The 16,536-nt window shown below is 56.2% G+C and overlaps 2 protein-coding genes across 2 annotated transcripts; one reads left to right on the forward strand and one right to left on the reverse strand.

Moving 5' to 3' along the window:
* Positions 1 to 266: 266 nt before the first annotated feature.
* Positions 267 to 12,428, reverse strand: TUBGCP2 (tubulin gamma complex component 2). Its single transcript, XM_081195673.1, has 17 exons — positions 12,216 to 12,428; positions 11,945 to 12,073; positions 11,371 to 11,565; positions 10,822 to 10,981; positions 9,984 to 10,191; positions 9,469 to 9,668; positions 7,881 to 8,070; positions 7,280 to 7,425; positions 6,025 to 6,205; positions 5,405 to 5,585; positions 3,114 to 3,286; positions 2,717 to 2,845; positions 2,070 to 2,190; positions 1,475 to 1,618; positions 1,243 to 1,371; positions 827 to 990; positions 267 to 592 (listed from the first exon to the last, which is right to left on the reverse strand). Exons 1-17 carry the CDS (start codon positions 12,387 to 12,389, stop codon positions 481 to 483), a joined length of 2,736 nt encoding a protein of 911 aa, XP_081051799.1. The 5' UTR covers positions 12,390 to 12,428; the 3' UTR covers positions 267 to 480.
* Positions 12,387 to 15,501, forward strand: ZNF511 (zinc finger protein 511). Its single transcript, XM_081196607.1, has 6 exons — positions 12,387 to 12,591; positions 12,687 to 12,757; positions 12,866 to 13,076; positions 13,353 to 13,477; positions 13,962 to 14,159; positions 15,147 to 15,501. The coding sequence occupies exons 1-6, from the start codon at positions 12,388 to 12,390 to the stop codon at positions 15,214 to 15,216; spliced, it is 879 nt and encodes a 292-aa protein (XP_081052733.1). The 5' UTR covers position 12,387; the 3' UTR covers positions 15,217 to 15,501.
* The last annotated feature ends 1,035 nt before the right edge of the window (positions 15,502 to 16,536 follow it).

Here is a 16,536-nt window from a genome sequence, read left to right on the forward strand (position 1 = left end):
TTGTGTGTGTGTTGGGGTGTTACAAGGGAGCTTTCAATATATGGTGTGGGTGTCCTCTTTGGCAAGCCCACAACTAAGACAGTCTAATGGAAAGGACCCTCTTTCCCAACAGAGCATGTAGACGCAGTGTGGGTGAACATCCACCCACCCACTGCCCCAAGGTTGTGGGGTGGGGCCTTGCTGTGCCCCCTTCGGCTCCATCACCATCTCATAGGCCTCAACGCCTCCCTCCCGCCACCTGTGTCACATGACAGGACTTCAGGAACTGCTTACAGGTACTTTTTATGTCAAGTAAAATACACCAAATTGTTCAGCTGCATTGTAAAAGTAGAAGCATCCAGAAACGCCACAATTCTTTATGGACAAGCAATGGCGGCTGCAGCGGGAGTGTGTTGCTGCAGCTCTAGGCTACCTATGCAATAAAAGTGCTAAATATACGTGGGGAGTTCTGGGTGCAGCCCCCGGGGAGAGGGAAGGGGGTCACTGGGTGGCCACCAGAGGCCTGGGGGGCCCCGCCTGCAGCACGGCCTTCTGGCTCCGCTCGGCAGACATGTGCTCCAGCCGCTCCGTGTAGAAGCCGTTGAAGTCTAACCTGGGGGCGGAGAGAGAGAGGGAGAGGAGGGTGGAAGCAGCACAGGAGCGTGACCAGGAAGTCCCTCTGCCAGAGCAGAAGAGCAGGGTCTGCAGAGTCCAGCCTCCTCCTTCCTGCCATGGCCAAGCAGGCGCCATTCCCTGCACAGCCGCCCTGATGCTGGGAGGAGGACAGAGCCGCCACACGAGCCCCAGGCTCCCTCCAGCTGCCCAAGAGATGCTGCTCCCTGCTCACCTGTAAATGATGTTGATCATGCTGTGCTCGCAGTCATTGGTGCTGTAGATGCTCAGCTTGTCCAGCAGGTCCAGGAGGTGGGCTGAGAAATTGCTGTCAAACTTGTTGATTGTGGCCTCGAAGCCGGAGGTGACGTGCATGGTATCGGCCTGCTCTGCTGACAGCTGCAGAGGTGGGGGGAGAGAGAGAGAGAGTTAAGGCTCACAAGGGAGAAGGGAGGGCAGGCAAGGAAGCGGCCCTGGCCTTGCTGCCATGGTTCATCCTGGGGCAGGATTTCCTGGAGAGGACTTGGGAAGGAGCCAGATAGTGCTCAGCACCACGAGAGAAGGGCTCTGTCCACACCTGAGGTGCTTTCCTGAGCGAAGGGCTGGGATCTGCAAATGAAGAGGCACCTCCACCCTCCCCTGAACCCCTACCTTGTTCGCCAGCTGCTTCCGGGTGGATTCCTCTGTGCGCTCCTGCTCGGTGGGGGCCCCCCTCATGGTCCCGTGCTCCACCGTCAGGCGTCCCAGCTCATTGTCCAGCTTTATACTGTTGGATAATCTCTGGTGGGTGGGACAAAGGCAGGCATGAGCCCAGAGCACGCTGGCGCACCCAGGGGGTGCCCCTTGCTCCCCGTGGCACAGAGGGATGGAAGAGGGAGCCCACCTGCATGCAGTTGGTGAACATGACGCAGACAGACATCATCTTGGAGAAGATCTTCAGCAGCTCTGGGTTGGTGAGCATGCAGTCCTTCAAGCAGTTGTCCAGGAAGCTGGTGTGGTGGCTCAAGACATCATCAATATTGGAAGCCTGCCCAGAGGAGACAGCAGCCCATCAGAAACGCCCAGCAACATTGGAAACAGCCATGGCCAGAAATAGTGCTCTGTTCTTTTGCTACAATCAACATGCAGAGCTAGCGATGACAAAGCCTTATTTTCAGGGGCTGAGGCAGGTGGCAAAGGGAGCTCCACCTCACTGTCACAGTGGAGGAAAGGGAGCACTAGAAGCCAAAATGTAGCCAAGGGGGTTTCTGGGCCAGTGGCCTCCTGTGAGCAGCTACTTCAGGCTCTCTGGCACAGCAGAAAGCTCCTTACCAGCCAGAACCTTGCTTTCCCAAAAGAGCCTGACACCCTTCCAACTCACAAATGAAGCCCCTTGGGAACAGAGGCCCCACCCAGCCCCACCACTGGGGGGCGAAAGGAGGACTCGGGGGCCTGGTGTGGCCCCCAGAGGCTCTGAGAGCCACTGGCCGAAAACTGACCGACTTCAGGTTCTTCTCCAGGATGTGCCAAGTTGGCTCCATCACTTCGAACATCATGTAGTACTGGATATTCTGCACAAAGTTGAGCATCCGTTGGCGGAGAGTGAAGGCGCCAGCAAACCTGGGAACGAGAGAGGGAGGAGCCTGGAGGGGTAGATGGGAGCGGAGCCCCTGTGGGGCTGCAGGATGCTGCCCAGAAGCCCAGGAAGGAGCCCAAACCAGTGCCAGGCAGGAGGAGCCCTGCAATTGGGGGGGGGGTGGGGGGGGGGAGAGGAGAGGAAGGCAGCAAGGAGAAGAGACCCCTTCCCCCCACAGCCAGTTCTGACTACCAAGGTCTTTGCCCCTTGAGCGGCTTCTGAAGCCTCAGTGCCCCCTTCCAGAATCTGAAGGGGGAGCTCCCAGGGTCAGAGGACTTGCAGGGAGAGACCCTCTTGCTGCCAGGGGACCCAGCAGCCCAATGCCCTCCCACTGGCCTCATCCATCCAAGAGGGTGTTCATTCTGCAGAAAGAAGGAAGGCCCAGGAAGCGGCCACAGCTCAGTGGGCTGAGCACCCACGGCACATGTGGAGGGGCCAGGCTCCGCTCTAGGCCTCCGCCTTCAGAGACTCTCCTGGTGACTGGGCCTGCTTGGCTCTGGGAGAGCTCACCATTTGGAGGAGTGCAGGGAGCACTGCTTGGCCGTCTTGCTGCTGATCCAGACGTTGCACAGCTGGCGCTCCACATGTTTGCAATAAAACATGTGCCGGAAGAGCATCTGGTAGCGCGTCAAGGCCTTCCTAGGAGACGGGGAGAGGCGTGGAGGAGCCGCTGCTTGGCCAGGGCCCGGAGGGGCCAAGGCAGGTTACCTCAGGGCCAGGGGCCAGCCAGCCCTCTTTCCTCCAGAGGAGGCCTTCCCAGCACCTCCTTCCCCTCCAGAGTTATGATGCATTGACTGAGGCACATGCACGGAGGGAGGAGGATCAGGATCAGGCCAATGGCTGGCTGTGCTCTGCCCCCTCTGGATGGAAAGGATGAGCCCCCATCAGCTGAGCTGCTCTGCCTTACCTGTTGATGATCAGCGAGAGAGGCCACTTCACGATGTAATCGAAGGAAAAGGCTTCCAGGCCGCTGAGCGAGAGCTCCGTGGGGTCTGCGTGGATGATGGCCTTCTCCTGCTTGGTTTCGATGGCCAGGACTCTCAGGAGCTGCGTGATGAGATCGTGGGGCATCAAGTCAACCTGGAAAGAGGGGAAAGGGCCGCGAGAGGAAGGAGGCCAGTCAGACACTCAAACTGCCAAACAGAGCATGTGACCAGACTGTCAACAAACAAATGATAGCAAATATTTGAATTTTCATTTACTGACAGTCCGTGAGGCCAAAGTCAAACCCTGAACCAGCAGAAACGCTACATAGTAGTCTTAAAAAACCTGGAATAATAATAATAATAATAATTTATTTAAACTCCATCCATCTGGCTGGGTTTTCGCAGCCATTCTGGGCGACTTTCAACAAAGTATTAAAACACATTGGTCCGTCAAACATTAAAAGCTTCCCTAAACAGGGCTGCCTTCATATGTCTTCTAAAAGTGGGGTAGATGTTTTCTCTTTGACATCTGGTGGGAGGGTGGGTGCCACTACCGAGAAGACCCTCTGCCTGGTTCCCTGTAACTTGGCTTCTCACAGTGAGGGAACCACCAGAAGGCCCTCAGCGCTGGACCTCAGTGTCTGGGCAGAACGATGGGGGTGGAGACGCTCCTTCAGGTATACAGGACTGAGGCCATTTAGGGGTTTAAAGGTCAGCACCAACACTTTGAATTGTGCTTGGAAATGTATTGGGAGGCAATGTAGGTCTTTCAAGACCGGTGTTATGTGGTCTCGGTGGCCGCTCCCGGTCACCAGTCTAGCTGCCACATTCTGGATTAGTTGTAGTTTCCGGGTCACCTTCAAAGGTAGCCCCACGTAGAGCGCATTGCAGTAGTCCAAGCAAGAGATAACCAGAGCATGCACCACTCTGGGGAGACAGTCCGCAAGCAGATAGGATTCCAGCCTGCGTACCAGACGGAGCTGGTAGACAGCCGCCCTGGACACAGAATTGGCCTGCGCCTCCATGGACAGCTGCGAGTCCAAAATGACTCCCAGACCGTGCACCTGGTCCTTCAGGGGCAGTTACCCTGTTCAGGACCGGGTAGTCCTCCGCACCTGCCCGCCCCCTGTCCCCCCAAAACAGTACTTCTGTCTTGTCAGGATTCAACCTCAATCTGTTAGCCGCCATCCATCCTCCAACCGCCTCCAGGCACTCACATAGGACCTTCACCGCCTTCACTGGTTCTGATTTAAAGGAGAGGTAGAGCTGGGTGTCATCCGCATACTGATGAACACTCAGCCCAAACCCCCTGATGATCTCTCCCAGCGGCTGCATGTAGACGTTAAAAAGCATGGGGGAGAGGACGGAACCCTGAGGCACCCCACAAGTGAGAGCCCAGGGGTCTGAAGACTCATCCCCCCCCCACTTTCTGATCATGGCCCAGGAGGAAGGAGCGGAACCACTGTATGACAGTGCTCCCAGCTCCCAGCCCCTCAAGACGGTCCAGAAGGATCTTATGGTCGATGGTATCAAACGCCGCTGAGAGATCCAGCAGAACTAGGAAACAGCTCTCACCTTTGTCCCTAGCCCGCCGGAGATCATCGACCAGTGCGACCAAGGCAGTTTCAGTCCCATGATGAGGCCTGAATCCCGACTGGAAGGGATCCAAATGGTTCAAATCTTCCAGGAGTGCTTGGAGTTGTTCAGCAACCACCCGCTCAATCACCTTGCCTAAGAATGGTAGATTTGAGACTGGGCAATAGTTGGCCATCGTTGCCGCATCTAAATATGTTTTTTTAAGAAGCGGTTTAATGACTGCCTCTTTCAGCGGGTCTGGGAAGGCTCCCTCACAGAGGGAAGCATTCACCACCCCGCAGAGCCCATCGCCCAGCCCTTCCCGGCTAGCTTTTATAAGCCAGGATGGGCAAGGATCCAGGAGACAGGTGGTTGGTTTCACTCGTCCAAGCAGCCTGTCCACATCCTCAGAGGTAACAGATTGGAATTGATTCCATGCAACTTGACTAGACAGGATTCTAGCACTCTCCTGGCCTGACCCTGCTCCCACGGTGGAGTCTACCTCTTCCCGAATCTGAGCAACTTTATCTGCAAAAAGTCTTTTCTTTGGTTGGGTGGGCAAGGGCTCCACACCAAACGTCCCCCAGAGCCCTGCTAGACAAGCCAAAGCCACTCGCGGGGTTGCCCAGGCTCAATGGGGAGACACCGGCAGCAGCTCTGGGGCTGAGGCCTTGCCTTTGTGCTGAGCATCCTTTACCTTCAAGTCATCCTTGAAGGGGTCTGTGTTTGCTGTGCTCATCCGCAGGGCCAGCTCCAGCAAAGCCTCCAGCCGGGTGGGGACAATGTCGTCCACCGGCTTCTTCAGCTCCTCTTCGGTGAGGTCCATGAAATGGACGTAGAAGTCCCCCTGGTCCATGAGGAAGTAGTGCTTGATGGACCTGCTCACAGAAAGGGGCCACCAGTCAACTCACTGCGGCAGGAACAGAGGAGGCAGGAGGGACCCCTCACCCACCGCCTGCCTCCTCCCGCCCGGTAGAAACAGGAAGAAGCGGACCTGGCTTTTGGAATAAGAAGTGCTGCAAGTATCTTTATGCCATCTGCAATAAAGCAGCCCCTTGCAATTCAGCTGGGAGGCAGGAAATGGGAGGACTCTCTCTTGGAGTGGGGGTCCCGTGGCCCCTGCCCCTGCACCCAGCTCCTCCTGCAGCCTCAGGGCAAGTCTATGAAAGTGCCTGCTTCCCGCCCCCTGCTGGGAAAACACAAGCTCCTCCACACTTTTGCCCCTTCATTTCCCAAATCAGCAGCCCCTAAAACTGTCCCAGTTGGCATGGAGAAGGAAAGCAGCCTGCAAGAGACGCCACTTGGAAGGAAGCAAACCTTAAGTGGGCCACAAGTTCTTTTTCCTCCATGAGGAAATCGAGCAGCACTTTGCTGGCGTAGTTGTAGGCTTTCTCGATCTGCTCCACATATTCCCGCTCCTTCAGTGTGTAGATGACCTCTTTGGCCAGGGGGCAAGTGACATCACGGCCACACTCCCGAACGACATTCAAATACTTCCCTGCAGGACGGGAGGGACAAAGGGACATGAGGACGGGCTCAGCTCTTCACTAAACGCTGTTCAGACCTTGTGCACAAACAAATGAGCACATTAACTCTCCCTTCCCTGCTGTCCCTCTCATCCTCCCAATGCGTGAGAACCTGACATTAGTCTCTGCTGAAACTCATTTTGTTAGTTTGGGCTGACTTCTCCAATCCGTTAAGGTATTTTTGCATCCTGATTCTGTCTTCTGCAGCATTAGCTACCCCTCCCAGTTTGGTATCCAATCCATTAAGGTATTTTTGCATCCTGATTCTGTCTTCTGCAGCATTAGCTACCCCTCCCAGTTTGGTATTGTAATGTGTATGGGTTGCTCGTGCGTAAGTTGCCGCCTCTCCAGGCTTTGTTGCCTTGCTAAACCTTTCAGTCTGGGCAGCCCTTCACTTCGTGGCTGCCTCAGTCGCTAGCAGAATCCGTCAGTGGGCATTTCTTAAATCTTTTCCAACATAAAAGTTGTTTGACACCCAGTCTCCTCCTACTCTCCCTGCGCGGAAGTCTTCTGCACAGGGTGGGCGTGGGTAGCGGAGGACCCGTGCTCTCCCCGCTGGTGTCCGGTGAAGAGTCCTGGAGCCCTCTCACCGATTCCCCCATCAGCCCCTCTATATCCCTGGTGTTGCGCTGATTTGCTTCCCCATCTGCGGAGCTGCCTCTCTCCCTGCTGGGCCCTTCTCCAGCATCATTTGAGAGCCTTCCCTCCGCCTCTAGCTCCAATGTCAGTTCCCTGACAGGTATCCTCTGCAAATTTGATGAGGATCCCCTCAATTGCATCATCTGTCATCTCCCTCCTTGACGGAAGGGCAATGGAAAGAAGCCAGATAAATACAACAATCGGCTTTTGGAGCTTGAGAAAAAATCTCACAGGATATCCTCCATACGACTCGCCCAGAGGCAGAAGGGAAGAGCTGCAAAGGGAACCAGACCTTCCAGGCACTCCACAACCGCTCCCCCCCCCCCGCCTGGGGGCTTCTCCATCCACTGCATGACCCTCCCTCCTCCCCTCCCACTTTCCTGTCAAGCAGGAATTTGGCTCCTCACCTGTGCTGAGAATTTTGTCTGCAATCTTCTGGAGGAAGGAGGGGATCTGCTGCTGGACGATCGTGTACCTCTGGTCCCAGTACTTGTCATTGTAGTCTTCTTGGATCTTCTCCTTCTGGAGCTCATGCTCTTCCACCATGAATTCACTGTGGAATTAAAAAGCGGTTAGGCCCATGGCAGGGAGGTGCAGAGCAGGAGGCTCCCCAGGGCTCTTCATCCAGGCAGTCCCAGGACACAGCGCCCTGCTTGGACTCCCCAACAGACCACAGAGGTTTCTCCAGCTCACATGCCAAGAGAAGGACCACAGGTTTTCTGCTGCTCCAGAGAAGCGGACACGGAGCAATGGATCCAAACTACAAGAAAGAAGATTCCACCTAAACATTAGGAAGAACTTCCTGACAGTAAGAGCTGTTCGACAGTGGAATTTGCTGCCAAGGAGTGTGGTGGAGTCTCCTTCTTTGGAGGTCTTTAAGCAGAGGCTTGACAACCATATGTCAGGAGTGCTCTGACGGGGTTTCCTGCTTGGCAGGGGGTTGGACTCGATGGCCCTTGTGGTCTCTTCCAACTCTATGGTTCTATGATTCTAGGTTCCTCCGCCCACCTGTAGGGATCATTGATGATGCCTCGGTAGATCCATTTCTCCAGGATTTCGAAGTAGGGGACGCTGGCAGCCTTGGTCAAGTAGAGGCAGAGCTCCTGGGCTTGGCTGTCTCCCGTGTAGTTGAACGTCTTATCGTGCAGCAGGCTGAGTGTTGACCCTCCAACACACTCCCCTTTGTCCACAGAAGTGGCTGGAACAAGAAGCAAAGGCCAAGAAGAGTCACGTCCCGCTGAAGCCAGGGTTGGTCAGGGCACAGGTGCCCATCAATGGCAGACACACCTGGATGTTGCAGGAGCTCCCCCATCTGAAAAGGGGTCAGCAGGAGATGGCTGCTCTGGACCGTGGCCTGGGACACCGGCTTACAAGGTGAGCACCCAGAGCGGAGGCAGGGTTTCCGCAAGGCTCAATGGGCCCTTGGGGTTGGTGAAGCGAAACCTGCCTCTCAGGGGTCACTTGTGGCCCCCAAAGGTGCCCAAGAACCTCTGAAAAGAGGCTACTGGCAACCACTTCAGGAACAGAACCTCTGCCACTCCCTGGTTGTCCTCAAGTGCACTTATCGCGATTGAGGTGCTCCAGCCAATCCGCTGTGCTGAATCTGAATCATGTAGAACTGTTTATTCAAAGAATGTCCCCCCCACCCCACCCTATTCAGCTGATAGAAGCTTCTGCAAAATCAACAAATAGTGTACAGCTCACAGACTGCAGACACACAGAAACAGAGAGCGAGCACGCCAGCATTATTCCTGCAGTCAGCAGGAGGGGCCAGGGGATTGGTTTTAATAACTGTATTATGAGTTGGAATTGTCATAATAAGGCTATTATCGGATTGTAATTGCAAACTTCTTCTTCTTCTTAATTGAATTTATATACCACCCTATACCCGGAGGTCTCAGGGCAGTTCACAGAAAAGATCAACCTTAAAAACTGTAATATATATACAGTAATCAAAATGAAGCCATCCCGACATCCCTCTGTGGCAACTTTATAAAAATTATTACCCAAATAAGGAGGGGCCAGAGGATGCCCCCTTCTGCTCTGGGGCACCAGGGTAGGGGGGACTTGGAGGCTTCCACAGCATTTGGGGGGGGGGGTACAAAGGAAGCTGCCCTGCAGCTCCTCTTTCTAGGGCTGAGGGATGGGGCTCCTTGTGGGAAGGAGGAGGAGTGGCATTCCCAGGGGGCCCTGGTCCTCCCTCCAGGGGGCGGGGAGGCCCAGAGGGAGCCCCTTTGACCTTGCTGCCCCCAGGAAAAGGAATGACCCAATCACTGGCCTCACCTGAGACTGACTGTGGCACGAGGGAACCCCTTTCGGCGCTGGGCTGCTGGAGCCCCTTGGAAGGACCCTCCCTGCAGCAACACCCCAGCAGTGGGCAGAGCCAGAGGCCCACCTGGACACAGGGACCCAGCTCCTTCCACTGCCCCCCTTGATGAAGGAGAGCCGCCTCGGCCTCTCCTGGCACTGGGGCTCCAAGGTCCAAGCCTCCCTCCCTCCCATGCCCCCTCCAGGGGAGCAGGAGGCAAGCAGACAGAGAAGGCGGCTGCCCAGAAAGACACCCTGCTCACTGCCCCCCCCCTTGCCCTGCACTCACCCAGGGAAGCCAGGATCTCCATGGTCCTCATGGTGGGCTGGATGTAGAACCAGAGCTTCTGCAGGGAGAGCAGGCCTTGGCGCTGCAGGTGCTCCAGCTGCGTCACCAGGGTCATGTATTCCTTGACCAGGGCCCTCATGGCGGCCGCCAGAGCGTGGTTCACCTGCCCGTACTCAAAGGAAGACTTCTCTTCCACGAACCTGTCAGGGCGCAGGACGGAGAGCTGCTGCTGGAAGCCAGCCCATCACCTCTGGGCCCCACCAGAAACGTGGCCCACCAATGCCACCCCCCGCCCCGCCCCCCGCCCGAGATGCAAGGAAGCCTCGTTCTTGTGCAGCTCAGCAATGAGAGGAAGCAGGAAGCTCCCTAGGTGGGAGGAAGCTGATGCGCCCAGGTGGGAGGAACCCCAGAGGCCCCCCACCCAGCCCTCAGCCGGAGGGAAGGGACACAGGCTGTCGCTGCGTCCTCTTCGCCTCCCCCAGCTCCGTCCCTGATGAGGAACCCCAGGCTGCTACCTGGTGACGATGGAGTAGCTCGCTGCCACGGGGAGGATCCTGGTGACCAGCTCCTTGACTGACATATCCAGGTTGGGATCCACCAAGAAAGTGCGGCTCTCTCTGCCCACCAGTGGCTGCGCAGTGATGTACCGACCATCCACCCCAATCAGGACGTAGAGCAAGTCCTCCACCACAGCAGATTCCTGGGCTGCCAGGGGCAAAGTCCCTGGCAGAGGAAAGCGGCACATCATGCACCGGCGCCACTCAAACAAATGCATCTGGGGAACCCGCCTGAGGGCCAAAAGGGCAGCTGGCCATTCTTAAAAAGAGCAGGGTCTCCCACCACCGGGAGAGGAGAGGGCATTTGACAGGTGGCTGCCTTGAAATGCTCTTTGACTTTATCCCTATTGATATTTTGTGTACCTGGACACGGTTTTGTGTGCTTATTTTTTTACGTCAAGCTGTTTGACACTGTTTTTACTGTGCCTGCTGGGCTCACGAATAAAACTCTACTCACATTCGTGTGTTTTCAATCTATGGTAAGCTGGCAGTTGTTGGCAGCTATGGGCGAGGAGAGGAATGCTCTTGGGCTTGGATCCTGCCAATGGATTTCCCACTGGGGGCATCTGGGGGGCCCCTGTGAGGACAGGATGCTGGAATGGATAGGCCCCTTTGGCCTGATCCAGCCGCCCCACTCTTCTTGTGTTCTGGACCTTCCGCGCTGCACTGGCCAGACCCACGCTGGCAGAGCATCACCAGCTGCCCATTCAGGGTCCCAGAGAAACATCCAGCAGGCAGGGGAGGCAGAAACAGCCCCAAGCTGGGAGACCCTCTGCTCCTCTCGTGCAAGACTCACCGATAGGCACCGTGGTGTCCAGGCTCAGGCCGGAGCTCGTGAGGAAGTCCCCGATGAGGGCCGGCCTCTCATACACCCAGGCGGGAAAGGACGGGATGGGCTGCCCAGAGTTCTTCCGGTTCTGCTTGTCCCTGAGCGACTTCCGCACCAGCTCAAGAGACTGCCAAGGAAGAGAGCGAGTGACAGGCCAGCCATGGCAGCAGGGGGTGTGGCAGCTGGGCTCCCACTCACTGCCAGTTTCTGCCCCCTTTGCTCAGGGGGCAAAGAGGCTGGTACAGTATTTGCACCCAGGGAGGCCTCTCAGGACCCACCCCTAGTCCCCTTGGCAAACCGGAGAGCAGCCCACCTGCCCGGAGCGTTGGACAAGGCAGAGCTTCCTCTGAAGTAGGCACTACAGGGAGCCCAGCTGAGGGCCTCCTGCAGCTGCCCACTGAGGTCACTGGCTTCCCATCCCAGGCTTGCCTTTGAGAGAGATCCCAAAGGCTTTGGCTGCAGCAGAACCTTCCCTTCCCAAATAACAAATCAGGGGACCCAAGAGAAGAGAGGGACCTGTGGGGCGCTGGAGCTGGTTGTGACGGTGCCCAGCTGCTTCCGTAGCTCCTCCAGCTCCTGGACGGTCATTTTGGCTGTTGTTGAGGGGATGGAGAAAGTGACGCTGCTGCTGCTGGCTCCGCCACTGTTGGCCGCTGCACTGGCTGCTAGCTCTGCCCTTTCCTTGGCATTTTGCTGCAAGTACTGGAGGGTCTGCAAAAGCCCCACAAAAAGCAGAACTCAGGAACGACACCAAAGAGCCCAAGAGGCACAGCCCACAAGGAGAGTGGATCTCCCAGCTGCCTCCCCAGTCTTGATATAGGACAGCCGAGGTGGGCAGCCTGCAGCCCTCAGGGGGCCGAATTCAAATTCAGGCCTCAGGCCAGAGCAACCTGTCTGTCTCTTGTCAGTCTGCCGGGCGGGAAGGGAGAGAGGGGAGCGGGGGGGGGCTCTGGGCCCTCCAACCCCGGGCTGCAGGTCCCACCCTCTGCTTCTTCTCTTGATGGGGAGCCGGTGAGCCAGCGCTGGGCCGGGCTGAGGAATGGCTGGCTGGGGCTGCCCCGTCTCTCTGTCCCCGCCCGCCTCTCCTCACCTCCTTGTCCTCGGTCAGCTTGGCGAGCAGCTGCACCAGCGAGTCCAGGTGCCGCGTGTTCTTCGACTTCAGCTCGTCGTACTTGGTCAGAAAGTCTTCCGGGGTCCGAGAAAACTCCGCGATCTTCACCTGCGGGGAGACGGGGGGGGGGGTCAGCGCCCGGCGGGAGGAGTCCCGGGGGCCACCCAGGGAGGGAGGGGGTCCGGCGGGGGTCCCGGGGGGGTCCTTCCCTCTCTCCCTCCCCCTCCCTCCCCCCCGGGGCCTCGCTCGCCTTGGCTCCGAGGGCGGCGGCGGAGGTGGCGGCGAGGAAGGGCCCGCCCTGGCTCCTCTGCAGCAGCTCCACGTAACCCTCGGCGCCGCCTTCCCCGCAGGAGCCCCTCGCGCGGAGGAGCCGGAGCAGCTCGTTCACGTCGTGGTGGAGCCGGAACTCGCTCATGGCCGCCATGGACCGGGAGGCGTCTCCCCGGCAACGGGGCACCGGAAGCGCCGCGGCGGAAGCGGGAGAGAGAGACCCGCCTCTTCCGGCAGCGGGCGAGGAAAGCGGGAGGATGCGGGACGAGGAAGGCGAGCGCGGCGGGGAAGGCGGAGGCCCCTTCCGCTTCCGCCCGGCCAGGCTCCGCTTCCCCGCGCAGCACCCCTTCTTCGAGGCAGGCGGGCGGGCGGGCGGGCTGGGGGGGGGGAGGGGAGCCCGGGGGGGCCTCCCGGAAGTGGCGTCATCCGGGTCTTTCTTCCTTCCTCTTAGGACGGCGACGTCCAGCGGCATCTCGGCCTCCAGGATGCGCAGCCCAGCGCCCCCCCCGGAGGGGCTTCCCGGTGAGCGGCGCCCTCGGGGAGCCCGGCGCCCCTTCTCCCCTCCCTCCCGGCGGGGCGGGTCTGGGTGGCCTTTGGGTGCCCCTTGCGACCCCGCTGTGTCTCCCGCAGGCCCCCCGCCGCCGCCGCCTTCTCGTGCCCGGCCGCGGGCTGCGCGCAGGTCTTCGACTCCCTGGCCGGCTGCGAGCACCACTACGGCCTCCTTCACCGCAGCGCCTGCTCGGCCTGCCAGCGCGCCTTCCCCTCGGCGCACCTGCTGCACCTGCACCTGCTGGAGTGGCACGACGCCCTCTTCGGGGTCCTGGCGGAGACGCGCAGCCTGGTGAGGCCCCTGGAAGGCAAGGCAGCCCCGGCGGCCCCCATCCTCCCGCCCGCTCCATGAGGACCATTGCACCAGGAGCCAGCTGCTTCTTCGTGATAAGAATTTTATTATTTGTATCTTGTCCGCCTGACTGTACTGCCCCAGCCACTCTGGGCGGCTTCCAACAAAATATAAAAACGCAATAAGACATCAGAGATTTTTTTTTAAGAAACCCATCTCTGCTTGAGTGGTTGGGACCCCAAATGCTGACCAGCCCCCTCTTGCCCCCTTTTCTAGTACCAATGCCTGGTTGAGAGCTGTCCGGAGAAGTTCAAGAACAGCAAAGAGCGCAAGGAGCACTTGGTCCGAGTTCACTGCTACCCGTCGGACTTCCGCTTTGATAAACCCGTGAAGGCAAAGAGGTAAGTACTCAGGTGTGGGTAATGGGGGGGGGGAGGCAGACATGCTCACTGTTCAGCAGACTGGCTTCGGACATGGAGTGGCGGGGGGGGGGGGAGCAGACAAATCTTCTAGACAAATCTAGTACTGTTTGGCTTTCTTTGGAATCCTGCCCTTTTCGGCCAGGAGCCAAGGTAGGTGAGGCTGAGAGGAAGTGCCTGGCCCCAAAGCCACTTGGTGAGCCTCATGGGTGGGGAGGAATTTAGATCCTCTTCTAAAAAGTCTTTGCCTGCCACTGTGATTGCTGCACCACCCAGGCTCCTGCCTGCATGTTGCAGGAAGAAAAGCAAGGCTGGGGGGAGAAGAAGCTGACAGGGGAGAAGGGCCTGGACTCACAGGTAGCCTCCATGTGGTGAGAGAAACGGGGGTGGTGGCAGCAGCAAGGTCCTCATGCCTTTTCATAAAAAGTTTGCAAGGGTTTTGCTCTGGGCTGTGTTTTTGCGCCAGCACAAAGGCAGCGAGATCTCCCTCCAGAGAGAGCGCCTTCCCGATGGATGTGTGGGAGGGAGAAGACTGCAGGGAGCCAGCAGCGGACGATGCCATGGAAGTCGGCCCCAGCGAGAGCACAGAGGAGAAGCCGCCCCAGCCCGGGGCAGAGGACACGCCAGCCTTTCCGCCACCTGAGAGGCGGCTCTACAGCTCCAGGTCGGTGCTTCTCCTGGAGCGGCTGTCCTCGTCTTAGCATCCGCTTGTTCTTTGTGTGTAGAGAACCATGGCAACGCTTGCTTTTTCTGTCAGCAAACTAAAAAGGGTCACAAAACCTCCAAGAGAAAATAGGTATCTCATCTTAAAATCCTGCCCCAAATCTTTTTGAATGGCTGGAAGCTGCATGAATGGCATTGTGTGAGTGAAACTCGGGGCGATTTGGCACTACTAATATTGCTGTTTATATTAAAATTATATCCCCTTTCCTCCTGAAGAAGCACAGGGTAGTAACGTCTTGAAATGTGTAAGTCTGGCCTCTGGAATAAGTCAGGAAGAGCTGTTCTGCTTTTGGAATATTGTTTGCATGTACCGTATTTTTTGCTCTATAAGACTCACTTTTTCCCTCCTAAAAAGTAAGGGGAAATGTGTGTGCATCTTATGGAGCAAATGTAGGCTGCGCAGCTATCCCAGAAGCCAGAACAGCAAGAGGGATTGCTGCTTTCACTGCACAGCGATCCCTCTTGCTGTTCTGGCTTCTGAGATTCAGAATATTTTTTTTGCTGTTTTCCTCCTCCAAAAACTAGGTGCGTCTTGTGGTCTCATGCGTCTTATAGAGCGAAAAATACGGTATATATGTTTGCATAGCTTAGTTACTGAACTGATGACTGAGTAATTTTTTTACTAATCAAATGACAACGCTGCATGCACTTGTGGTAACATGAGCTCAATCTGGAGGTACCAGAAATGAGTTAAAATAAGGAACTACACCCATTGTTGAGCCTGAGTGGCTGAGCAACAGGAAAGCGTAACAAGTTTCAATAGATTTCTGGGCCTTCTGTAGTCACACAAGTTATCTTAAACGGCCACGCTCGCATATGGCATTTGAAAACCTGAGAGGCCTCAGCCAAGCCTCTGATCCACCCGGAGCCCTTTTTACTGCTGGCCATAAGGGCACTGAAAGCTCTCTTGCTGTTCCTTCTCTTCCAGTGTCCCACACACTGTTTGCTTTGGACAAGGGGCAAAGCGCAGCTTCCAAGGCAGAAAAAAGAAGGCCTGAGGGACCAAAGAGGAACTTCAGGAAGTGGCGGAGTGAAGAAAGGCTTTTGCAAAGCCCAGGCGGCCTTTCCTCGGGCGGAGGAGCTGGTTTTGACCCTTCAGCAGAGGCAAAGTGGGCTCTGGTGCAGGGAGGTGCGCCTGACCTACCTGGCAGAGACAGTGAACTGGGTCCTTCTCCAACTGGGAGCTGCTCCTGCAGGCCAGGAATCCCCAGGACCAGAGTTGCGTGCGGAGGGTGAAAATCGTTTCTGTATTTTTGAAAATAAAATGCTTGGTGTTTACAGAATCCTGGATGTTGAAAAGAGCAGCTGGTGGATTAAGCCACAAGAGGCAAATGGAGGGTCATCTCTCTCTGAACAAAATGCACAAAATACACAATCTGCATCTAAAAATAATCTGTTCCTATGTTGCAAGAGATGTCCTGTCGTCTCTCCATTAATCAAAAGGGCCAAAGTATTATCTTTCCAGTCAAAATCAGTCTTTTGGCAGAAGTAAGGGCACAAAGAGTCATAGAATCATAGAGTTGGAAGAGACCACAAGGGCCATTGAGTCCAACCCCCTGCCTAGATCTAGATCAACTAGCTGCCAAGCCCCATATAATTGACATGACATTTAGGATAATGTTATCATCTGACAATTTTATTTCCCCCCATATATAGTATTTATACATCCTAAGACTTTAATCCAAAAATTCATAAATGTCAGACATTGCTTAAACTTACGTTTCAAAGAAGCATTTTCCTAATTACATCTTCTGCAACGTGCTATGAATAGTCCCTTTCTGTACAAAAGTACCAGTCCAATTCTAAATATTATCTTTTGTTGCCCAAGATGTACTTTATAATCTAACAACACATTTGCTATGGAAGCTAAGACATTATTACGTTTCTTAATGGCTTTATACAAAGAAAATCTCAAAGCAACTTAACAATACACTGTATAAAATAGAACTGGATAAAACCAGTTAAAAACTGGGGTGGAGGGAGACCCCTAAGGTACCTATGAAACATTTGAATCATCAGTATGTGCTGGTGGTTCTATACAAAAATGTATTGAGGTGGCCTGTCTTAAAAGGACTGTTTCCAAGAGACACCTAAAAATCTGCAGGGAGTTCCACGGGCATCCTTCTCCTTCCTGTGGGGCCAACAGCACCTTGTTGAGTTTCTCAACCAGGGAATCCCCCCCAGCGCAGCCAGGTGCAGTCCGGAGACCCCCTCATGGGGGGGGGCTTATCTCGCCCCCCGCTGGAGCCGGTGCTTCTTTTGTTGGGGCTCAGGGCAGCCCCCCCCCCGCCACCCAGCCTGCGCCCCTGCACCTGCTC

This window comes from Podarcis bocagei (genome assembly GCF_964188305.1).
Source record: "Podarcis bocagei genome assembly, chromosome: 1".
NCBI lineage: Eukaryota > Metazoa > Chordata > Lepidosauria > Squamata > Lacertidae > Podarcis > Podarcis bocagei.